The sequence below is a fragment of the Ostrinia nubilalis genome, chromosome Z, assembly GCF_963855985.1.
Source record: "Ostrinia nubilalis chromosome Z, ilOstNubi1.1, whole genome shotgun sequence".
Classification (NCBI taxonomy): domain Eukaryota; kingdom Metazoa; phylum Arthropoda; class Insecta; order Lepidoptera; family Crambidae; genus Ostrinia; species Ostrinia nubilalis.
In genome coordinates, this window is record NC_087119.1 from 10,743,092 (window position 1) to 10,769,782 (window position 26,691).

At 36.8% G+C, this 26,691-nt stretch overlaps 1 protein-coding gene and 1 pseudogene across 1 annotated transcript in view; both read right to left on the reverse strand.

The window, feature by feature from the left end:
* The window catches only part of LOC135086941 (uncharacterized), a 422,922-nt gene extending 401,677 nt beyond the window's left edge, over positions 1 to 21,245 (reverse strand). The window contains exon 1 of the mRNA XM_063981766.1: positions 18,902 to 21,245. Within this exon, the coding sequence (XP_063837836.1) occupies positions 19,167 to 21,245 (2,079 nt within the window). The 3' untranslated portion in view covers positions 18,902 to 19,166. The remainder of the gene's footprint in view (positions 1 to 18,901) is intronic.
* LOC135086859 (putative odorant receptor 69a) overlaps positions 1,827 to 26,691 on the reverse strand; it is a 31,562-nt pseudogene continuing 6,697 nt past the window's right edge.

A 26,691-nucleotide genomic window follows, 5' to 3' on the forward strand; every position in this document is an offset into this window, starting at 1 on the left:
TCCACCCCAGTGCTTGCACATGACGTCATGGACGAAAACACAACAACGTTTATAGCTGTTTTTTGTTTTCGTCCACATCTTTTTAACGGTTTTTATGGGTTTATCACTGTTAAAAAGGGGACGTAAACTAAAATGTTTAAAGTAATAGCAATAAAGATCATATTGGAAGAAAAAACATTGTATTTTGTAGGTCCATTGAAGTAAAATGATTATTAAAAATATTAACAAGGTGTCAGGGTTTCCGTCCACGTGGACGAAAACCAAAATCTTGCAAAATTGTTATGCTAGTATTAGTCCACTTAATTATCTAAGATTTCTATACAAAAACTTTAATAAACCCTTAAAATAGTGTTTATTATGCTAATAATTAGACATACGTGCCAAAAACATTACGTAAAGTAGCCTAAACAGTAATTAAACATACCATGAAAGTTCCCTACCGGCACGTTTTTTTTCTAACTTGACGACGTTTTCCATTCACCTGTGTGCAGCAGCAACTTCCGTAGATTTTTTTGGAGTTATTACTTGTCAAATTACATTTTCATGCAGGCAGAACTGTTACTTAGATATTATAGATTGTAACAAGTCCAAACTTGCACGGAAAGTTAGGTTTGTATTCTAATTTTCCGTATTTGTTTGTGGCAAGTCGGTCAAATGGACGAAAACAGGAGCTGGACGGAAAACCGGCACAATTACCCTATATTACCCACCTCTCGTGAGGCTTCCGGCGACTGGAACCGCAATTAACTGGGACCGCGGTCCCAGTCGCCGGATCCGTAAAAAATAAATATTTTTCTTCCGGCAACTGGGACCACTCATAGATAACTTAGAAAAATATATTATTCAGGCCAAAATCGGTACAGTCATACGAAAAAAAATTCTAAATTATTTATTTGGATTATCATTGACTCGTTCTAGACATGATTTTATACTATGCGCTTAGCAATAAGTAGATTAAGCTAGGCCATTTTTACATATTACATACATTAATACAAATACTAATATTGGACTGAATACTTTAAAACATTTTCTACCAGTAAATTATTATTTACTGAATTTCTGTATGTAGTACAACATATTTTAATGCTTATTATTTTTCCCCTTAGAATCTACTATAAATCTACTATAAGTACTATAAATCAAACGACTGATTTTTTTATTAAATCAGTATAACCAAGCTATGGCGTATAAAGCTTCATCGATTTAAAGGTCAAGTAGCCCTTTTTAAATAAACATTTTATATTAATAAATTATGTTTTTAAATTAAAAAGGATTTTTCTTCAATTATTTCACCTAAAAAATTTTTAGTGTGACTGTACATTTTTTTATTTCGGTCATCATTTACGAGTGGTCCCAGTTGCCGGATGAATATTATTTAATTTTTAAGGATCCGGCGACTGGGACCGCGGTCCCAGTTAATTGCGGTCCCAGTCGCCGGAAGCCTCCATATATGAGGTTGGCATAATGAGTTTGGAATGTTTCTTGCATAATATTACTTTTCCATGATGCCTATAACATAATGTTTTGATTTAAGGTGAAAAATAGGTTAAGGTGCGGCGGGGGTGGCCCTCGGGCCACCCCTAAGCCGCCTATTTAGTTTTATACACACATAAATGACCTCATATTAATCACATTTACCAAATCATGCGGTAATTATTCATAATAACCGGCGATTATTCATAATTTTCACATTTATCACTTTGACCGTAACATATATACGGATTCAAAATTATACAGCTTTATCGTATTTATTGTTCTTGCATTTTGCATTATTTTTAATCGAAATACACCTGCTTACAAGGATACTAAAATAAAACAAGACATGATTTGGTGCAGATAACTATGAAATATTTATTTTTGCGCGAATATAAATTTAGAAATAAGTGATTAGGATAAACTTTACTAATACTAATACAAAATGTGGCAAGTGAGACAAGAAAGGGAATTCAGTATTCAGTAAGAGACTTATACCTAAATAATTTAAACACAAGGTTGATTTTAAATACCTATTCATAGATCACAAAGATTAGGTAGGTCCTAGTGCAAATAAATAAATAATTATTATGTAGCTATGTAAATTATATTATAAGACCTCATATTATGTAAAATACCTATTCTATGCAATAAATGTTTGAATTAGAAATTGTTGATAAAGTTAACAATGAAACAAGATATGTAACACTCGTGTGATTTAGTAGGTATAGTCTGGTCTGTGAGCACGTAGAATTTTGTCCAATGACCCCAAGCTACTCATCCTTATCGCTCGCGCGTATTTATGTTGCTGTCGCACTGCGGGCGCCCGTCGCACAGTCGCGACAGCAATATAATTATGCGCGAGCGATAAGGATGGATAGCTTGGGGTCTTTGGACAAAATTCTACGTGCTCGCAGACCGGGCTTTAGGTACTTTCATTGTATAAAATCTTAACTATTCTAATGTAACAGACAAGCCAGGTGAAATTTTTGAGAAATCCGAGGACTAACGTATAAATGTTAAGGGCCCCTAAAATGCATGGTAATGTAAAACATGGATTACATTATACATAGATCAGGAAAATTAATAGTGCAAATACTAATTAAGAATCTCAATTTCTACATCGTTCTAGTTTTCATCATGGTGTACAATGTGTATGAGAAACGTAAAATCTGGAACAAAACAATATTATTAGCAATTATTATTAATGAAGTTAGAACATGACTTAGTAGATATTTCTTTGATATAAAATCAGTAATTATTCCAGTGTAACAGGCAAGACAGGCGAAATTTTGGAGAAATAGGTAGGTAGGTACGTCTTTTATCCAGTGGCGGATTTACCAATAGGCCAAGTAGGCCAGTGCCTAGGGCGGCAGATTTAGAGGGGCGGCAAATTGAGCTATTGTTTTTTTTACAGAAAAAAATAATATAATTATACGTATAATATACACAATCCATATACAATAATAAACAAAATTGTACTACGCGCATTTGGCAAGTAACGTCAAAATTTAGCGCATTTTATAAGGATTCCAAAATAGTACATATAACACTTGGTAAAATCTTGGCTTCTCCACCTCACTTAAGCTGGAAATTTGAATTTTGGGCACATTAGAATAATATTTTTTAACCAAGGTAGATAAAGTTAAAAACGGGATTATTTACAATAAACAAAAATTGTCGAAAATTGCAGCAATAATTTACCAAGACGTGTTATACCATTTTGGAATCCTTACTAAATGCGCCAAATTATGACGTTACTTGCCAAACTCGCGCAGTACAAAATTTATCAGTACAGACAGTTTAAACTAGGCAAAATTTTTATTTTGATTTTTTTTTTTTTGGAAATAATGTATTTTTTTCATCCAAGCTGGAGCAGCTGGTTTTGTAACTTTGATCACAATTTAGAGAAGCATTATTCAGGATTACAAAACAAAAAAATTTTTTGGAAAAAGTGAAGATTTGTGGCAAAAGGAGTAAAAAGACCATCACCGGGAGTAGATTTTTTTTATTTTTTTTAAATGCCTATTATTTTGAAAATATGCCACATAGATTTTTTTTTTTATATTTTCTGATAAAACCAGCACAACTTGCCTCAACACCCAGTTCCAGCTTGACGTTGATTTACGGGACAACTGTATACTTAGGTACTTATGTGATCATGAAATTTAAAATATTCCAATAGGCCAGTAGAATTAAACACAAAAATGAATTAAATCGGAAATAATTCCTACTAAAGATTTTAGTGCTTTGATGGCTTCATTAGTTGCCCATAAAGACTCTCCTAGGTTTTTGACTTCGACGGAGTTGTGCTTAAGTGGTGGGGGCCCCCGAAAGGGGCGCTTTTTCGGTTTTCCGGTTATACCGCGTAAAGGACTTACCCTATCGAAAAGTGGTCTTCCTGACGGTTCAAGGGCATTAAATCTTGCATTAAATAAGACCAAATTCATATGTTTAGAACAAACCGTTCTCGTGCAAATGTTCGGCAAAGTAGAAAATATGAAATAGTACGCTCCATGGTATGTCACTAATGAAAGACTACACCACGACCTTGAGATCAAAACAGTGAAGGAAGAAATAAAAGCAAGAGCCAAGGCATATAAGGATAGACTGCAGCTACACCCAAACATATTGGCACACCACCTTATGGATGACTTAACTCCGAGTGTCCGGAGACTTAAAAAAAGAGTACCGCAAGACTTGCTCTAATTATGAGGACATGTCACAGGATATGCATCCCAATTTCCACTGATAAATAATAAACAGAAATATTGCTGAATGTCCTCCAGAAGACAGATTGCAATAGAATATGGAAAAAAAAAAGAAAATATGTGTATAATTAATGACCCTCTCCACGTCCAATGGCTCGTTACCCGCAGGCTTCCAAGTCTTGAAAAGGAGCGCCTCAACCAGTGTAACCCTATCAAGGCTTACGAGCTTGATGCGCCTATACTTGTTCGTCCCAGCCGTTCCTTAACTGCCTCAACTTTTTACCGCGCGCATCGCGATTATAATTACTCTTTCAATAATGTGAAATGTATATAATTCACGTAGTGTTAATTGTGTGTGCTACTTTATTATCATTGTATCCACGCCTGATTCTACGCAAAGTGCGTCAATACACGCTGTTCTTTGTCGAAACGTCTACGGAGTTTCATTCCGGCATGGGAGACGCCGACTCACCAAAGCCTCCCAAATTGGTGACCCCGACTATGAAATAACCTGCGTCAATGAAGAAGATTGAAACCCATCGGCGTAGGCGCATCCACTAGCAGCAACGAGACTATTGGAATCGATTTTTCCTACACAACATTTTGTCATTCACAAAATGGCGTCGTCTCGGCTTTCGTAACAAAATAGCGTCCTTGTACTAAAAACTTCACTGCAAATCCAACTAGACTACGTTCGCGTACAGTGCATGTGGTGTTATTGTGGTGTTGGTGTTGATTAAGTGTTCAAAGTGCATAACCTTGCCGTGCTAACCCCTGCTAAACTCCTGCTAACATACTCGGCGCTACTAACTGTTAGAGGACTGCTTGCTCCGTCTACTCTCCACATCCCAAGCATCGCAACGCACGCAAGTACTGTTTTTAATCCAAATCTGACATTTCGTGAACTTAGTGCATAATGCAGCTGCTGCAATAACATACAAACTGGACTATTGAACATTTAGTAATAACTCTATTTAATTTAGCATTAATTCTAGTATTAACCCTAATTAACAACTATTTCAAATTGCAATTCAAATACCTGTGAATTAAGTAGTAAATTTTTTTCTAGCGGTTTATTAAGACAATATTATTAAGACAATATAATTAAAATATATGTAACTAGCTTTCCGCCCGCGGCTTCGCCCGCGTGGAATTTTGTCTGTCACAGAAAAACTTTATCGCGCGCGTCCCTGTTTCAAAAACCGGGATAAAAACTATCCTATGTTCTTTCCCGGGACTCAAACTATCTCTATGCCAAATTTCATCAAAATCGGTTGCGAGGTTTAAGCGGGAAAGCGTAACAGACAGACAGACAGACAGACAGACAGACAGAGTTACTTTCGCATTTATAATATTAGTTGGGATTTGTGGTATTGTTAACCATCTGTTTTTGAAATCAGATAATTAATGTTTGATAGCCCAAACAACAAAGTAACTAATTATTATAATCGGTGTCAAAGGACATTGTCAGAAATCGCCTAAAAAACCGCCCAAAAACATTAACCCATCATAATTATTTTCTAATTTTTTTAATACATTAAGCACCCTTTCATTCTAATGGACACTTAAGCATTGAAAAATTAAATAAATAAGTCTTTTAACGTTTATTCTATAATACTATTACAACTTCCGGACGTTTTGGTGCGTGGCATGGTCTAAAACCTATCAAGTTCCATAATTTTTGCCGATAAAATCTGTATGAGGCATTACCGTACTTTATTGCTGGGAGTCCATGTATGTATAGTGATGTTCCTGCGGCCATCATAGACAATAAAATATCGATTTTGAAAATAAAATAAATCGATTAAACTGCTTTGAAGACTAGATTTGCGTTAAAAGCTAAAAAGATATTGACACTATTACAAGAAGCTATCTAAAGTGTCCAACTGGTCGAAGGTCGTAAATAAAATAAAAATAATTAGGACCATAAACTGATATTCATGGTATCATAACTGTAAAAGTGTCAGAATCCGATGTTGAATCCAATGCCAGTTGAAGTGAGAGAAACATATATCAACCTAGTATAGTTGCCAGTCTCTCATAATCTATTCCAATGAGGGTTTTCGCGATTGAAAAATCCGCCAGATGGCAATACGTAGACGTGAGGTCCAAATGCTGCATGATTGGTTATTTTTGACATGACATTGACAGATATGTCAAAATCCACTAATCATGCAGCATTTGGACCTCGCGTCTACGTATTGCCATCTCGCGGATTTTTCAATCGCGAAAACCCTCATTCATAGCACATGTATAATAATAGACCAAATGAACTTTTATAGATTGTAAAAGAGAAGATAAAGATTTTATTATTTTATTAAAATCTTGCCACGAGGTAGTTTTTCAGTAGAAACCAGGATTGGATAATCGCTTCAGGCAAGTATCAGAACATTTTATAAATATTTTTAATCGATTATATCCTTGTGAATCGTTTTAATAAATTGTCATTTTACTTTTTCAATTAAAACTTTTTCAATCCCTAGTCTTGTCAAACTGTCATAAAGTCAACAAATTATAAATGTCACGTCAGTTGACTCAATTTCAGTCTTCTGTGCGTTTATTGTATTTTTATTTCAATGAAATAGTGCTAAAGGGTTAGTACTAAAAGTGAAAGCCTTTTTTCAGAAAAAAAACCAATGTGGTGCCCTTATTATTCATACTGTTTGAAAGTTACAAGTCAGTGATACAGAGTTGCCGCCATTATAACTCCGTGGTGATACCATACCAAAGAAGAAGTTTTCCTAAAAACTTGTGTTATTTTTATATGTGATCAAATAAAAAGGATTAATTCTACTGCTCAAATGGAATAACTTATCCCAAGAGACCGAATATAAAAAAAAAACCTCTCCATAGAAATTATCACCATCACGAGGATGTGATTTTTTTTGAGAATTTGATATTGGTCCTGTAAGAAAAGTAGTTGTATTTCAGTAGTAGAATCAACCCTTCTTGTTTCATCAGCAAGAGTAACTATAAAAACGCCCTGTAGGTAGGTATTATTAAGCTGAAGAGTTTGTTTAGTGTCAAAGACTGTCACACAGTGTAACTTAAATTGGCATATTATGATAATGAACATAAAAACTTAAATAAATATTTATGTTAATATTTTTTCTATTTATTTATTTTCCCAAAGCTTCACAGTGACAGCTGAAACAGCAATACTGTTGTAAAACTAAACTTAGAACAAACTGTTACAAATATTTTACAAATTAAAATAAAACCGCATGTTGCTTTACTTTCTCGTATAGGTAATAAATGTAATTAATGGCTAGATTATTAATGTTACTTTGTTACCCTCAATAGTGAGGAGATCTTACAAAATGGTAACCCTGATTTTCATTGTCATTCAAGTGCTCTTTCTTCGCATAGGCTTCTGTGATTTGGCCAAGGGCCACACACATTGCGATAACATTATGCGACATTGATTTGACAGCAGCGGAGTGAAGTCTTGCGACTATGCAAAATGATACCCTGTAATCGTAGCGCATATAGACATAGACGGGGCGGGGCACATAGCTCGTAGAGCTGATGGCCGCTGGGGCAGGAAAGTTCTTGAGTGGCGACCACGAGCCGAAAGACGTAGCGTGGGCAGGCCTCCCACTAGGTGGACCGACGATCTGGTGAAGGTCGCGGGAGGTGCCTGTATGCGAGCGGTGCAGGATCGGTCTTCGTGGAAATCCTTGGGGGAGACCTTTGTCCAGCAGTGGACGTCTTTTCGGCTGAAACGAACGAACGAACGATACGTATTACCACTATTTACCAGACATTACTACACTCAGCGGCACGGAATTTGGCCCAAACCTAAACACCCAGATATGAGGCCAAATAGGTGTTGTATACCTAAGTTTCGTGTGACATGTTAACAGAACATTTGTTTTTGTTAGTTTAAGAGGCTAAATTAATAAAAAAATGCGTCTGTTTAACTTTTTTGACTCTAGAAACGCATTTCGTTGTTGGAGCGTAAAGAGTACGGGTAAGTTTAAATTCGATATTAAATGTTGTAAAGGTTTGGCATTTTGTTTTTGGTTTTTAAATTAATCTTAGGGTTATCCTCGTCTCTATAATTTGAGAATAATGTCCATTACTTCAGCTCAAGTTGCTCAAATAGTGTTGCTTAGAAGTCAAGGCGTATGCAGCGGGAGATGGCTGAAACGTTCAATTTATGGCGTACAAACTTAAGATACACGTTAAAAAGGCATGACCAGACCGCCTTTTACACAAGAAGACCAAGAAGTGGGGAATTAAGGTGCTAAATCAGCGCGCGATGACCCGATTATCGTGCTTGCAATATCAAGAAATCGGGTTCTGACTACGTTTGAGATACGCCAGCGTTTACAAACAGCAAGCCCAGTGAATGTCAGTGAGCACACAATAAAAAGAAGGATGGAGGATCATAACCTGCATACTCGAAGATAAATCTCGAGGACCAGAACTTCTCCAATACCTTCGCGAAGTGCGACTTACGTTTTCTAGAGAACATGTAAATTGTACGTTAGACTAATGTAGTAAAATCTTTATGAAAACTGTCTGTTTGCGTAGTAACTCTTCTCCGCACCTTCTCTATACACTTCCACAGCCGTCTGGAGCTCTTAAGGTGACTCTGCAATCATCGATCCATAGAACTTTACTCCATTAGCCTTGCGTCCAATTTGGATGTTCTCTGGAAAACGTAAGTCGCACTTCGCAGAGGTATCGGAGAAGTTATGGTCCTCGAGCTGGTCTTCGAGAATGCAGGTTATGATCCTCCATCCTTCTTCTTATTGTGTGCTCACTGACATTCACTGGGCTTGCTGTTTGTAAACGCTGGCGTATCTCAAACGTAGTGAGAACCCGATTTCTTGATATTGCAAGCACGATAATCGGGTCATCGCGCGCTGATTTACACCTTAATTCCCCACTTCTTGGTCTTCTTGTGTAAAAGGCGGTCTGGTCATGCCTTTTTAACGTGTATTTTAAGCCATAAATTGAAAGTTTCAGCCATCTCCCGCTGCATACGCCCTTGACTTCTAAGCAACACTATTTGAGTAACTTGAGCTGAAGTAATGGACATTATTCTCAAATTATGGAAACAAGAATAATCCTAAGATTAATTTAAAAACAAAAAACAAAACACCAAACCCTTACAACATTTAATATCGAATTTAAACTTACCCGTACTCTTTACGCTCCAACAACGAAATGCGTTTCTAGAGTCAAAAAAGTTAAACAGACGCATTTTTTTATTAATCTAGCCTCTTAAACTAACAAAAACAAATGTTCTGTTAACATGTCACACGAAACTTAGGTATACAACACCTATTTGACCTCATATCTGGTTGTTTAGGCTTGGGCCAAATTCCATGCCGCTGAGTGTATTTATTGTATACTCGCCGGATTACACGTAGGAGCACGCGCGTTACAGCTTCGGCCTTGCATTATTATAAGATCTTGTTCCGCCATTTTTCGAACTTCCTCCGTGAGGATATCCCCGCCGAATTCTATGATAAACCTATCAAAAGTCATATTCTGCAATGTCAAAATTAATTTGCCGAAATTCGCCGAGCCAGCTATGTCAAATAATATTATTAGGTGTCAAACAGGATACGTTCAGAAATTAATATTACGATTTTAAAGATAAGACAAGACAACTTTTTATTGTCGAAGTTGCTGGGACAGCTAGAAACTATTTTTTTTCCGGCACTTTAAGAAAATAATAAATGAATGAAAACGCAGCGTGGGACGTCCACCCACAAGGTGGACCGACGACCTGATAAAGGTAGCGGGAAGGCGCTGGATGCAGGCCGCTACCAACCGTGCGATGTGGAAGTCATTGGGGGAGGCCTTTGTTCAGCAGTGGACGTCCTGTGGCTGAAATGATGATGATGATGATGATGAAATGAATGAAAATGACAAATCTTCGAACGTGTATAATACCGTGCCAAAGTAATCATATAATGTTGGCACCTTAATAACTATTGCTGTTTTTGTTGTAAAGATCATGCAGCGCTACTTGCGGATATTATTGGCAAGAAAACTATGTAGGCTCTAGATCTGTAGCCGCTTTAACGAACACGAAGTGCTCATACAATGCGGCGTATTTTCTTCCAGTCTTTAGTCAGGACTTTAGTCGAATTAAAACCCCGGTTGAACGTGATATAGCCGCACTAGAATACGGTGCTTTTTTGCATAATCGCAAAACTTCGTTCCGGTGTCGACCGAATGTTATCACGATGTATGTGGCCCAGGGGTTACTGTAGCCGCTAAGGTTTGAAACTTCTTGCTTAAAATATTGTAGTCTTTGGCATAGACTACGACGGTAGTCATGGAGATAGGAGTTTGTTATCTCGTGTCAGATGTAAATGGTGAAAAGAAACCCATGATTCGTGTTATTTTTATGCAATATGTAGGTATTTTATAAAAGTGGAACCCCGAGTGATCTCCAAAACCCATTCTATTATTATATACGATTCGGCTTCGATATCTATAATACAATAGGAGTTTATTTCATGTGTCAGATGACAAGGGTGGAAACAACCTACGATTCATGTTGTTTATTTACGTGCAATATGTGGACATATTATAAAAGTGGAATGCCGAGTTGTATTTCTAAAACTTGTTCTATTATTTTATACTATTTGGCTGCGACTCGGCGTGACGACAATACAAAACATTTTTCGCGAATCGGTGTTCATACATTCACACAATACATTAGACGCCATGTTGTCATAAACGACATATTATAAAATCGCTGTGATTTAATATTCTTAATCATTAATTTTATGGCAAGTGTCCATCAGGAATCATTGTTCTTACACACAGAATCGTATTATTTCGCTTTCGGGTAGTAATATGTCAAAATTGTTGGTTCTTAGGCGAACAATGTATGGAGAACGAACATTGTCCTTTCAATTGCATGTTTACAAATTTTTTATTTCTCTTTTAATGTGTGTTTTCCTTATTCTTATTTTGCTATTGCCTTCTTTTGAAATATATTTTCATTACTTATGATTTTGAATTGGTGATGTTATCCATATAACTTGCTATAACCATTTATAAACTAAAATTTCTATAAAAAGCAAGTTCCATTCCACATTGTTAACATTTTAACGGTCTAGAAATAATTAAGAATATTTTTTCTTTTTTGCATGTGCCAATCCAACTTTTAATTTGTTTAATTAACATACTTCAAATATTATTTTTTCTTACTGCACACCTGCGGAGAAGGATATTTGGCATACTTGCATTATTATTATTTTCTTTTTATTTTAAATCTAAATTGTTATCTTTTTTGAACATCATCGCTTATCATTAGATTTTTGTGTTACTAACCGGGACCATGGCTGAAGCAGAATTACATGTTAAATTAGAAGAGCTTTTAGCTCAAAATGCTACCTTGAAAGCTCAACTCCATCAGGTACAAACAGAAACAGCAGAAACCTCTACAGCATCGCAAAAAGAACAAGTTTGCTGAGTGTCTGTGAAATTACCACCTTTCTGGATTGACAGGCCAGCTATTTGGTTTGCACAAGCAGAAGCCCAATTTCATCTTGCTGATATAACCACAGACATGACCAAAGAAGAACGGCCACGCCCCATACAAAAAAAACCCAGACCCGACAGAAACGAGACATACCTCAGTTTTTTTGTCATGTCTTAATTAGTTAAATTATATATTTTTTATATTCGAAATCTATGTATAACACCAAAATATTACCCTTTGTTTTTGTTCAGGCGTTATACAAAAACTAATACAAAATGCCTATTTATCACCAAAATTGGTAAATGTATGTACCTAAATGTCTATTACAGCTGCTATGGAATGTATCTAGGTGACCTGGAGATACAGCCGGATTATACAGGGTGGTTATACATATGGAACGATAAGTGATCTCACTCGATTATTTCTAAACTATACAAGATATCGAAAAACTAATTACTGATTCTGAAAGTACTTCACGAGCTCTTTCAAATGGTACCAATAATAGGTTACAGATTATGGAAGGTGGTAACATTGAATTTTTGGATTTTGTAACTTCTTGTTTCCACCCTGTATAATCCGGCTGTAATATCTCCAGGTCACCTAGATACATTCCATAGCAGCTGTAATAGACATTTAGGTACATACATTTACCAATTTTGGTGATAAATAGGCATTTTGTATTAGTTTTTGTATAAGGCCTGAACAAAAACAAAGGTTAATATTTTGGTGTTATACATAGATTTCGAATATAAAAAATATATAATTTAACTAATTAAGACATGACAAAAAAAATGAGGTATGTCTCGTTTCTGTCGGGCCTGGGTCACAGATGACCGTTCTTCTTTAGCCATGTATTGGCATCCATTGACCAACGTGTTATTGGGGAAATTGAAGATATTATTATGAATCCCCCGAAGGAACACAAGTACACTAAGCCTTCTATCGGTACACCTCTTCCACAAGCAGCTCCTGCTCAAGCCACGATCCCATCTAAACAGCCTTACACTACGCGTGCTGGAAGGCATGTAAAATTTAAAGATCAGGATGACTATTTCTTTTTCTCCTAACTATCCTTCTCCGTGGGGGGGTGATGTGGCGTTCGGAAATAAGTGATTTCCGAACGCACATTTACTCTAGGCATAGACAAGTGCTTTTTAATCTGTGGTTTGACTACAAAACTTTTGACTTGTCAGAGAGAGGCCTCAACTTTTTACCGCGCGCATCGCGATTATAATTACTCTTTCAATAATGTGAAATGTATATAATTCACGTAGTGTTAATTGTGTGTGCTACTTTATTATCATTGTATCCACGCCTGATTCTACGCAAAGTGCGTCAATACACGCTGTTCTTTGTCGAAACGTCTATAGGTAGGCCGGTTAAATGAGTCCTCGCCTGCGGAACGCGGGGACACAGGGGCGTGACGAAAACGGGGACCGTACGGGGTGCGGGCGGCAGGCGCATTCTTGTCAAAATTCATTTCGCTGGCGATGCGGCTAGCGATCGCTTGTGTTATTTGTTACGGACGCTTTGTGAGGGCTATACATGAGATTACATTTTTAAGATGAATCGAAAGATTTTCGTACATAAAATTAATAGTCAGTGCAAGCAAATAGCTTTTAACGTTTATGAATATTTTAGAAAAAAAAAAACTGGAACCAAATTCTGATGAATATCAACAAGATATACCATTAAACAAAACCGTAGCAAACGTTACTGGACTATCGGAAAAGACTGTATCCAGAATGGACAACACGCATAAGTTGTAATATTAAGTTACATTATGACTTAATTTAAAGTTTAGATCACACACATTACACTAGTTTTTATTTCACCTCAATCCATCCAGTATTACCGAAGATAGAGCCTCGAGAAGTTTACGGACTTTTTAAAATTTTCAAAAATTTCCAATATTCGCGCGTGACGTCACAACATGATTTTGCAGCCACCGCACGTTAACCCATTTACCACCTTTTTGTCTTTTTCCAACTAAAATAAAATTTTACCTAACTGACAACTGTTGTTAGTTGTCATCGTTCAATCACATTTCAAACTAGGCGCTATAAAAGTACCTAACCATTATTATGCCACCTATTGCCAATTTTGTGCACTATGAAGCCATTTTTACATTTATGCACTTAAATATAAATTTTCTGGAAAAATAACCAAGTTTGTGTCTCTGTGCTCAATAACGTTGCTGAAGTATACATTTTTTTTCTTGTTTGTTTCTAGATTACATAATTGTATCCTACTATTATTATAAATGCGAAAGTTCGCCAAAATAAAAGAAGAAGAAGAAGAAGTTTGGATGTCTGGAAGTTTAAAATAAAGTAAAGTAATGTTTATTTCTCACCAACGTAACAGATAATATTATGATAACAAACAATCAGGAAAAACAAAAAGTAAGAATGTTGGTGGGTTGATACCTGAACTAGGAAGATTCCTGCTCAGGTTTGTTACTCTTTCACGCAAAAAGTACTCAACGGATTTTGTTGAAACTGTACAATATTATTGTTTGTAACCCAGATTAACATATAGGCTATAATTTATGCCGATCTGTGACACTAAATTTCACGCGGGTGAAGCCGCAGGCAAAAGCTAGTCGTGAAATAAATAGGAAAGTTTAAGGTTCTGAAACGTGGTCGCTTACTATGGGCCTCATAAGAAGGCTCAAGGTCACCCAAAGGGTAATGGAGCGGGCTATGCTCGGGGTTTCCCTGCGTGATCGAATCAGAAATGAGGAGATCCGCAGGAGAACCAAAGTGACCGATATAGCACGCAGAATTGCTAAAATCAAGTGGCAGTGGGTGGTGGGACACATAGCTCGTAGAGACGATGGCCATTGGCTGGAAGACGTAGCGTGGGCAAGCCTCCTACTAGGTGGACCGACGATCTGGTAAAGGTCGCGGGAAGAACCTGAATGCGGGCAGCGCAGGACTGTTCATTATGAAAAACCTATGAAAAACCTATGGAAAACCCAAAGGCCTCTCGCCTTTGTCCAGCAGTGAACGTCATTTGGAACGACGAAATAGGAAAGAATGTAACTATCAAAAATCTTCTCTAAGGCAGCATTTTTCCAATTTCGCAACGAGCGCGGCAATCACACTTAACTAACAGACTAACAGAGAGCATAGCGAAATCTATTTTAATCACCAATTTTCAAAACTCACGGAACACTTTCCAGGTAACCACGTTAATTTGTACCAAACGACTGGACTATAATTAAATTGATATAAAAATTTGGGTACATCTTCTCAAAAACAAAAGAACTGGTGCTAAAAGGGTTAAGTGACGTTTTGACATTTGTAGAGGGCCTTGTAGAAGGGGAGGCTATGGTGCTGAATGTGGATTAACTCGAGTGTCATAGTAACTTATTAGACTGCTAAGCTTGATGATAAAAAGAAAAATATTTTATTCAATGTACATAGTCTGGTCATAAGTTCTGTCATATGATAACTTTTGAATTTTGAATGAAGGTTTAAAAAACATTTTTTACTGAATTAGAATTAAAAAGAAAAAATGTGCGATAGTTCGAATTTTATTTTATGTGTAGTGGACGCATAAAGAAGTCCGAACTGTAGTGACAACGTTGCATTGCTACGCGCCAAAGCAGATTTTCGTTGTGCTGAAAAAAATTAGTTTATCTTTTCATTAAATGATAGGTATAGGTGTACCAGAATCTCATGGCAAACAAAAATATTGGAAAAGTGTGTCTTTCATATGGCAAATGTCTATGGATTTATTGTCACCTGTCGAAGTAAATCAAGTGAACTCTCAGTCGCTGCAGAAATTTTGTAATCTCTTCATGCCTATTTGTTATTTTTGTGAAAAAGTCGAAAAAGCTCAAGCAAGTCATATTGTTTTCAATGTGTATTGTAAAATAAGGCATAATTCAAAATCAATCTTTGATTTTAAAGCGCGTCGTTGAGTTGACAGTAAGTTGGAGTGAAATTGGATACATTTAGTTTATTACCTAACTGCGTCAGAAGGAGGGTTTTTTTAAATATTATTCTTATAATAGCTGCTTTATCGAGGGTTTCAGGTCTACCTCACAAATTGGTGCAGAGGAATGGTGAAAATGTTATGACCATGTAAATAAAATTGAAAAAGATTTCATTAAGTAAGATGTAAGATAGAATAATTGAAATGGTCGAAGAGCGATTTATAATAAATAACTCTTTATCTTGATCATCTATTGAAGAAAAGTGGAATCCTTGGAATCATTTTCTAGTTCTGAATGAAGTGATTAGTTATAAGTATGATAAATAATAAAATTAGTTACATAAAGTAATATACAATTTACTTATTTTTTAAGACATTTCCCTATTATATTACTGACGGGATTGCTACCATGTACCTTAGCTTTGAGTTTCCAATATTTCGGCACTGTTGCAAGCGCCATGGTCACGGAGTAACTGAAGAAATTAAAACCAGACATCGTTCAGATGTGCGTTCAAAAGACCTGAGATTTAAAAAACATCCACGTTTTGTTTAAACAGTAAGAGAAAAAAAAGTGACTTGAAAATGGAATACAAAATGATAAGGTATGGTAAATGATAAGTCTTTATCAATGAAGAAGCAGAAGTTCAATTTCATGTGACCTCCATCGTTTTATATCAAAAATTCATACTTAGAGGTAATCAACCAGGTACAAAGTATTTCCTTGTATGTTAGTCTGCCACTCTTTAGTAAGTCCCGAAATCCCCGCTTCGGCTCCCCTACTAACCATTCTAACCATTGTACACAGATAATATCTTACATGCAGCTTTTCATGTTACTACGTCACAATTTCTAAATCCGCGCGGAAAATCGCTCCTAGCGGAAGAGCGCACTTTGAGCTTGAATATTTCAGTCATTTTTAAAGATATCAAAAAAGTAAAAATACAGTATTCATTCTAATTTTTTGTACTTTTTTTTGGCATCCTTAACAAAAATTGTGCGCCATGTCCATTGTACAACAAGGAAAATTATTAAAAAACAACGAAAAATTTAAATCACCGAAGAAATCGAAACAAAGCCGCAGGAAAAGGGTGGAAGTAGATGATTTCAAAAAAGGCGTGATAAGAAGAAAAGTTACTCAGTATTACACATTTAAAAAAAAAACCAACTCTGAAATCCTTGAATCCTGCTACCCTTAGAGAAGATAATGTATTATACTGCGGCAGAGAATATTTAAGATTATTATTACATGACCTAGGTTTTAAATTTAAAAAATGCGGATCTGAAAGGAAACTCCTTATTGAACAGTCAAATGGAGGTGGAAATATCTAAATACTGTTAAAAAGTATCGTAGAGAAGGAAGACATATTTTATATCTTGATGAAACTTATGTCAATGCGTCTCATAACGTTTCAAAATGTTGGCAATCAAAGGATGAACACGGAGTATTGTCTCATATTGGTAAATCATCATACATTGTGGTGGCTACACTGGATTTGTAGATGGAGCACTTGTGATATTTAAATCCAAATGTAAAACAGGTGATTATCACGATACAATTAATTTCGTGAATTTCAGTAAATGGCTAAATGAAAAGCTGATGCCTAATATTCCACCAAATTCAGTAATAGTAATGGATAATGCAGCTTATCATTCGGTTAGTGTAGAAAAAAAGCCGACTATGGCCTCTACCAAGCCAGAAATGCAAGATTGGCTACGACGACATGAGGTGCCTTTTGATGATAAATTAAAAAAGGATGATTTATCCAAATTAATTAAAAGCCATTACACAGAGGACATATTATTATTATATAAAATTGATGAGTTATTGAAAGCAAAGGGCCATGAAGTGTTGCGTTTGCCTCCTTACCACCCAGACCTGAACCCAATTGAGTTGGTCTGAGGTGATATAATTTAAAAAGACAGCTAGCAGAAAAAAGTATCGACTCCAATTTGGACCAGAAAAAAATATGTTGGAAAATTTATTTGCTGAATATTCCGTAGAAAAGTGGGAGCATTGTAGCGGATGAATACCTACTGCGAACACGACGGAGTTCTAGATGACGTTGTTGATTTTATTATTAATGTGCACGATGATTCAGATAATTCGGATGATGGTGTAAATATGAAAATTTGCCGGAGCAAAATAAAAAAATAAATATTTAAATTGACAACAATTTAATTGTGGGTTAGACAGACACAAATATTTAAAAAGAAAAATTAAGGGATGGGTCGTTGGGCCGTTTGGTTGGTACTGATTAAAAATACTTAAGATTACTAGCGCGCTAGTCGCCACCACTCGGCTCAACCCCCTCCGCACCCGTCGGGCGCAGCAAGCGTCTGGCACTGCGGGACAGCCGGTGCCAAACACCTTTATGGCCAGTGCCGTACAAAACGGCCGGTACCATACACCTCCTGCTATGGAGGCAACATCAGCAACATCAACAGCAACAGCAGACAGCGCAGAGGCTCGCCACCGAGCACTGCTCAACCACACACAATCTTCAGTAACAGAACTCAGCACGTGGCAGTGAGTCCGCAAAATCACGGGGCTTTCGGATTTATTCTAAAATTCCCTTTTAACGTAGAGGATGGCGATGCGTGCCCTGCCCGTTTATCAGGGAACGGCACGGTTCAGACCTCTTGGAATTCGGGACACTATCACACCACGTACAACAGAACTTCCGTTCGCGATCACCCCAACCAAGCAAAAGACTTCGACACTCCAAAAAGCGCCGGTCATCACCCGTGACTCCGATGTTCGTTCGAAAACTTGTCACTCAAACAAATCACAATATCTAGCAGTTTTGTATAATTTTTTTTCTTTACTTTCAATAAATGCCACTTGTGTTAACTAGCCTCTTATTGAATAATTTCGATATGGGAACTCACAATACTGCTTCTCTCATTTAAATTTAATTAAATAATTAAACTTTAGAAAGAAAAAAAAATAACAAACAAGCAAGTTTCTGAACGTCACCTGTGCGTTTCGTTTCACTCAGAATATGTCAAATTTCTAGAACGTTCCGAATCCATGATCGATTAAGATACATTACAATGTTATTTTAATATAAACATTGAGGAAAATACTGTAAATTGCTAGAATTTAAATTAAAGAGCCTAAATATTAAGTGTTATAAAAATTTAGTATTGAACATTTAATTTTGTCATACACTTTTTTTTTACTAAAAGAATGAAACGTAACGCATTGATCTGTCAAACGGAGACATTCAAAAAGTGAGGTTATTTATTGCTCTGTGTACCAAAACAATGTAATTAATTTTAATAGAAGTTAATCAAAACTCAGTGAATCACTTACAATGACACAATCAAGTGACAAAGGAAATACTGTACACTTTGTAATATGTGACCTTACGGTCCGTTGGAATGTTTGTTTGTGGAAATCGGTAAGTATTCAATCTCGCCAAGAAAAAAAAGTGTTACAGTACCCCCTCACCCACCAGAATTTTACGAGTATAACGAGAAAAATTCACGCTGGCCCTCCAGCATCATCCTATCTTACAGAAACAGAATCACCACAATACACAACAAAAAAAAAACTAACACCTCAACAAAACTTCAAGTTACCCTACATAATTTTTAAATCTCGGAGCTACGCTACGAACATGCGTACTCCGCCAAAACACATCATCCTTTTCAACCACTACGTCTCTCAGACGCCTATCACAACAATCAGCATCTCGCAAGTGAGATTTCCTCAATTGCCTATCTACTTTAAAGTCAAACACCTTCCGTCGAGACCTGGGCAGTGGACTAACAAAACAAACGCTGACACACTGGAAGGGTCTACGACGAACCTTCGGTTTTCCAAACAAACCAGGAGTGGTTTGATTCGGATGTTTGAAATCCTTATAAGCATCACTAGTCAACTTCCGAGACACGACTGCCTCAGCATGCCCAACCATCGAATCCCTCCGATTCACAAGTCGCAAAACATCAGGCGCTATCTGAAAAGCTTTCCAGAAGTTGATGCCAAACAACAAAGACGACGAAACTCCAGGAACAACATAAAACTTAACGACCTTTAACACGCCATCAACCACAACAGGTAAAAACATGTAACCAATAGCAGACGAAGTAGAACCATTCGCCGCTACCACAGCATCCGTATCAGACTTATACAGCTCACCCAGATGAGAAAAATAATTCACAGCAGAACCACCAACAATAGAAACTTCCGCTCCAGAATCTAACAATCCAGAACACGGAACACCACCAATCTCAACATTCAAATAAGGACGCGCGTCCTGACAATCATCTGGTCGGACCGTCGCAACATTAGCTTTGCAATTTTTAGAAAATGCACGCACAAAATCACACCAAGCACGCCACTCTTCAACAGGGGTAACATCAAAACAACGGTCCGTCGCCACGCGTTTTGTGACTCCAGAAACTTTTACGTCCTTCCGGCGTACACACTTTGGACAATTGACAGCGGTCACGCCCTTTTCACCACAACGATAGCAAATAATAACATGAGGCGCCTTACAATCGCGGAGCGTGTGGTCCTTCACACGGCAACGCACGCAAAACTTCTCCATGCTCGGACTTTTAACCACTGCCTCGCACCTCGGGCGAGCAGACTTACCTTTGTAGGCCAGGTCAGGGGCGACAGCATTCTGTACACCGCGCGGGGGTTCGGTGAAGGATTCTGCCCTCTGTTTCGCCGCTTCCAACTGCCTACAATGCCTCTTCAAGTCGGCACACGATTTTATTTCTACATTGACCAAAGGAATGGAGTAAGATGGCCTAATGTTGAACTTGACCAAGCTCAACTTCTCTTCATCGTCTAAAGGTTTACGCAACCTCGAAAAATAATTTTGCATCAGGCTTAGATAACTACATATGGATTCGTCGGGACCTTGGGTCCTCGAACGAATCTCCTGCAACAAACGATGATCATAGTCGTAGGGCAAATACTCTTCCAGCAACGACGCCTTTAAATCCTCCCAACTATTTAGTTGGTCACGAGTACCTCGGTACCAAAATAGAGCCTCATCAGTAAATAATTCAACTGCTGAGTTGAATAATTTTTCTTTCGCAATATTACGAGAATTACATAATTCTTCAATCCTAACAATAAAATTCTGCACACTGTCTTTCCCGTTAAACCTCAAATTCAAAGAATGAACACACGCATTACAATTCACCGGTTTGACCATTGACGACTCATTCGCAGCCAAACCAGCGACCTCAGAAACTTCCTCCTCAGCAGGTTGGAAATCATAACTACTAACGAAGGTGTGCGTCATACGGTCGATCCGTTTTAAAAGTGGGATGAGACGCTCCTCCAACTGTTCCCTCAAAGTCCTATTATCCCCATCCACAGCCTCAACACGACTCAACCTATGGAAGATGTGGTTTCCTAAAGCCTGCACGCGATAAAGCTGTTTGAGCAACAGGGGTTTCCTGTTACACAGCCCCTCAAGCTCGTCTATTTTGGAGGAAATAGTTCTCAACTCAGCCAGCGCATCTCCCTCGAACTCACTCACCTCATCGCTAGGTAAATCTTGAGCCAAACGTTTAATTTGAGCACGCAACAACTGTACAGTTCGCTCAGGCACAGCATCACGGATCACAACTTCGTACATTAATTCGTCCTTGTTCAAAAGATTGAAACGGATAGGGCGTTCCTCCTTCATATTGACTTTACAAAATGAACTCTCATAAAAAAAGTAAATAAGGTACAATATTTTAACTAATCTTAGTTAAACACTAACACAGCATGATCACACTCAACACATTATCACAACAGCATCAAAAACAAAAAAATTAAGATGACCAACCAATCCGTCACTGAGCAATAGACCAGTGCCAGGGAGAACCTCCACGGACCCAACAACGTCCCTGTTCGGGCGCCATGTAAATATGAAAATTTGCCGGAGCAAAATAAAAAAATAAATATTTAAATTGACAACAATTTAATTGTGGGTTAGACAGACACAAATATTTAAAAAGAAAAATTAAGGGATGGGTCGTTGGGCCGTTTGGTTGGTACTGATTAAAAATACTTAAGATTACTAGCGCGCTAGTCGCCACCACTCGGCTCAACCCCCTCCGCACCCGTCGGGCGCAGCAAGCGTCTGGCACTGCGGGACAGCCGGTGCCAAACACCTTTATGGCCAGTGCCGTACAAAACGGCCGGTACCATACACCTCCTGCTATGGAGGCAACATCAGCAACATCAACAGCAACAGCAGACAGCGCAGAGGCTCGCCACCGAGCACTGCTCAACCACACACAATCTTCAGTAACAGAACTCAGCACGTGGCAGTGAGTCCGCAAAATCACGGGGCTTTCGGATTTATTCTAAAATTCCCTTTTAACGTAGAGGATGGCGATGCGTGCCCTGCCCGTTTATCAGGGAACGGCACGGTTCAGACCTCTTGGAATTCGGGACACTATCACACCACGTACAACAGAACTTCCGTTCGCGATCACCCCAACCAAGCAAAAGACTTCGACACTCCAAAAAGCGCCGGTCATCACCCGTGACTCCGATGTTCGTTCGAAAACTTGTCACTCAAACAAATCACAATATCTAGCAGTTTTGTATAATTTTTTTTCTTTACTTTCAATAAATGCCACTTGTGTTAACTAGCCTCTTATTGAATAATTTCGATATGGGAACTCACAATACTGCTTCTCTCATTTAAATTTAATTAAATAATTAAACTTTAGAAAGAAAAAAAATAACAAACAAGCAAGTTTCTGAACGTCACCTGTGCGTTTCGTTTCACTCAGAATATGTCAAATTTCTAGAACGTTCCGAATCCATGATCGATTAAGATACATTACAATGTTATTTTAATATAAACATTGAGGAAAATACTGTAAATTGCTAGAATTTAAATTAAAGAGCCTGAATATTAAGTGTTATAAAAATTTAGTATTGAACATTTAATTTTGTCATACACTTTTTTTTTACTAAAAGAATGAAACGTAACGCATTGATCTGTCAAACGGAGACATTCAAACACAGATGAGCATTCAAAAAGTGAGGTTATTTATTGCTCTGTGTACCAAAACAATGTAATTAATTTTAATAGAAGTTAATCAAAACTCAGTGAATCACTTACAATGACACAATCAAGTGACAAAGGAAATACTGTACACTTTGTAATATGTGACCTTACGGTCCGTTGGAATGTTTGTTTGTGGAAATCGGTAAGTATTCAATCTCGCCAAGAAAAAAAAGTGTTACAATGGCTGCTTTGAAAGTGAAGAATCAAGTTCTAGTGATATTGATAATATGGACATAAGTGATTGATTAATAATTTGGATACATCTTGCACACAATAAATTTTACATGAAATACGACATGAATTGTTTCATTAAAATTTTATAAAATAAATTATTTTCTTTATTATAAAATAATTTATTTTCTTTATTAAAAATAATTTATTTTCTTTATTAGAAAATAATTTATTTTACAAAATTTATCACCACCTGTTTACCGTTAACCACTTCACTGTGACGTCACATATCTTGAGAACTATCTAGTGAAATTTTATCTCTTTTATATCATCCCCGCCCGCACCCCGCACGGTCCCCGTTCTCGTCCCGCCCCTGTGCCCCCGCGTTCCGCAGGCGAGGTCTCATTTAACCGGTCATACTATACGGAGTTTCATTCCGGCATGGGAGACGCCGACTCACCAAAGCCTCCCAAAATCTCATTGTCTGTCACCATTAACTGTATTGTTAACATGTTATATTTTAATAGAAATTGTTTGTATTGTTTTTAAACTGTTAAGTGCAATAAAAATATTTAACAAATAACAATGTTTACTGACCACACATTATTTTGTCTGTGTTCATATTATAGTGTAGGTATTTTTAAGTCATGCCTTTCCCCACCTTATGATTAGTACAATGCTGCTGTTTTTTTTTAGGTCAACATTAAACTCTTCAGTACATAGCGGGATGCAATAATAATCTAGTAACTGACAAAAATATCATTAAGTTCACAATCATACTAATAACGGGCTTAAACTAACGTATTGAATTTCAAAAGTCAGTAGGTAGGGGCGGCAAAAATTGAATGGCCTACTAGCGGCAAATTTGTAAATCCGCCACTGCTTTTATCGCAACAGTAAACAGCAATGACAGTCGATTATACTAAAAAAAGATTTTTACGAAGCATGGTGCTGATGAGGCCAGCAGTAGAGTAACCAGTGTCACCGAGACACTGGTTACTCTACTGCTGGCCTTATCAAGAAGTTTGTTCAAATAAAAATAAAGGGCTACCTTATTAGGGTTCCGTAGCCAATGGAAAATAAAACCGGCCAAGTGCGTGACGGACTCACGCACAAAGGGTTCCGTACTTGGACGAATAAACCACTGGACGCGTAACGAGTGACGTTTTCGTCTTTACCCCGCTAGCACTTGCCAAGGCTAATTTGCCATGGTAAATGTTTTCAGGTTGTCAGTATGACGCAAGCTCTCGAAGAGTAAAATTATCACGAAAAGTGGGTAAATGCGCCGTACTTTTTTGTAAAAATTATACCAATCACTCAAAGAATGTTTCTTCTCACGCGTAATTACATTTTCAACCTAATAAAGTAGCTATTTTTTCGTAAAATAAATAAAATTTGATATGTAAACAAAATACAATTACGTAATTTTAAAAAGTTCTCATTTGTACAGGTAAATGCTTAAAACATGTGGCATATTTAATTTGGTTGGATTATATGCTTCATTCATTCGTTCGCATTTATTTTTTATGATGTATGTATAGGGCTTGAAAATTGTCGATAAACTTATCGAAACTGATATAATTCAAATTAATTTTACATTTCCAGTGGATCTAAATATAAGAAGAAAGTGGGTAGAGGGAGTTATGAGAAAAAGTACAGCTTGGAGGTACTGCTAACATTTAGTGACTATGTCAAACTTTTGGGTTTGCGTGATTTTATAGTGAATAGAGTTTAGCCTAAGAAGTTCTTTTGTCAGTGTGTTATTGTGATTGATCGGAATGATTGTTGATGAGTTTGAAACTCGAATTTTGACAGCAGAGTTTTATGGTCCGATTTAATCACATAACTTTTACTAGTTAAATAGAAAAATGTTAAATAAAGATTTAAAACAAAATGTATTTGATGATACATAATAAGTAAACATGGGAAACTGACATTATTGTAATATAACTATTAAATGACAATTAGTTCTAAATTATTTATATGCATACAAAAGTGTTTTAGTTTCTTGTTATGCATAGTTTCGGACCGTAAATAGTTTGTCTTGTCTATGTCAATTGTCAAATGTACCAACGGTCCCCCCCCCCCCCTCTCAACCCTACATATTTATTTTGACATAGAAACATAAAATATGTCCATAGAAAACTTTCATAAGTTTTAAGATATTATGACCAATTTTATTTGCGTCTTAAGCTCATTTACCTCTGGTGTCAGCGTGACGTGCTAATTTTGGGACACCCTGTATAATACACAACACAAATATTAAAGTTTTTTACTCACTACCGTATTCGTAAGCATCATCCAGCCAAGACATAGGTAGGTACTCACCAAAAATAAAATTGGTTTGCAAGAACTTTGCAATGCGGCAATCAATACATAAGAGGGATGGTACTGCTTATAGAACTTCTAACACAATATCCCAATTTCAAAATCTGTCCTGCCGTTCTTTAGTTTTATATGGTGTAACTAACTTGACTTTGTTGCATATTATGTCTAAATCAATCCAATTCATTAATTATTTAAATAATTTGTACATAAAGATATCCAACGCATGATTAATTTTATCTCATTAGGTTCATTCATTCACTCGTTCATTTACATAATTTATCGACAAAAAAATTAACGATTATTTCCAGCACTAAATGTCATTATTTGACAATAATAATTGTCATACCTCTCCCCCCGCAAAAATTGGTTGAACGTGTTTCCATATGATTCTTAGAGGGTTTCATGTCCAGTGGTTTATTCGTCCAAGGTTCCGTACCATTGATTTATGAAAATATTTTTTTTTTTATTTAAGTTATTTGTATGAAAGATTACGCGGTAATAAGCGGTTTACGATTTACGAGGTATTAAAAAAAACTACTTACTAGATCTCGTTCAAAACAATTTTCGTAGAAGTTAGAGGGGGGGGACCAACTTTTTTCCACTTTGGAAGCGTCTGTCAAGCAAACTATTCGGTTTAAAAAAAAAGTATTTTAGAAACCTCGATATCATTTTTGAAGACCTATCCATGGATACCCCACACGTATGTGTTTGAAGAAAAAAAAATTTTTGAGTTTCAGTTCTAAGGATGGGGAGCCCCCAATATTTTTTTTTTTTTTTTATTTTTGCATGAAAATCTTAATGCGGTTCACAGAATACATCTACTTACCAAGTTTCAACAGTATAGCTCTTATAGTTTCGGAAAAAAATGGCTGTGACATACGGACGGACAGACGGACTGACGGACAGACAGACAGACAGACATGACGAATCTATAAGGGTTCCGTTTTTTGCCATTTGGCTACGGAACCCTAAAAACGGAACCCTGAAACTAGACTGGTGAAACTTGGCATGTAGTAAGTACTACATTATTTTATTTTGTGAACCGCATTAAGATTTTCAAAAATAGGAAAAAAACAATAAATTATGGGGGTCCCCATACTTAGAAGAACTTAAACTCAAAATTTTTTTTTCTTCAAACCCATACGTGTGGGGATAGGTCTTCAAAAATGATATTTAGGTTCCTAATATATTTTTTTTTCTTAACTGAATAGTTTGCTCAAGAGACACTTCCAAAGTGGTAAAAATAAGAGAATGATAAACTAAAAAATATATATGAATACAAACTTTAATTGAAAATTGGTTTGAACAAGATGTTAGCAGTTTTTTTAATACATTTAAAAAAAAATAAAGTTACTACTCCTTTCCTCATGAACACGTAAAGGTATTAAATTGAAATTCATATCAAATACACAGGTCTATAGTACCTTTAAGCTGTAACAAAATCAAAGTTATTTACCTACAGATTTGTACGGAACCCTCGGTGCGCGAGTCTGACTCGCACTTGGCCGGTGTTTTTTAGTAGTAGCCCGGCAAGCAAAGTCGTGAGTTCGATTGTCATTACCTA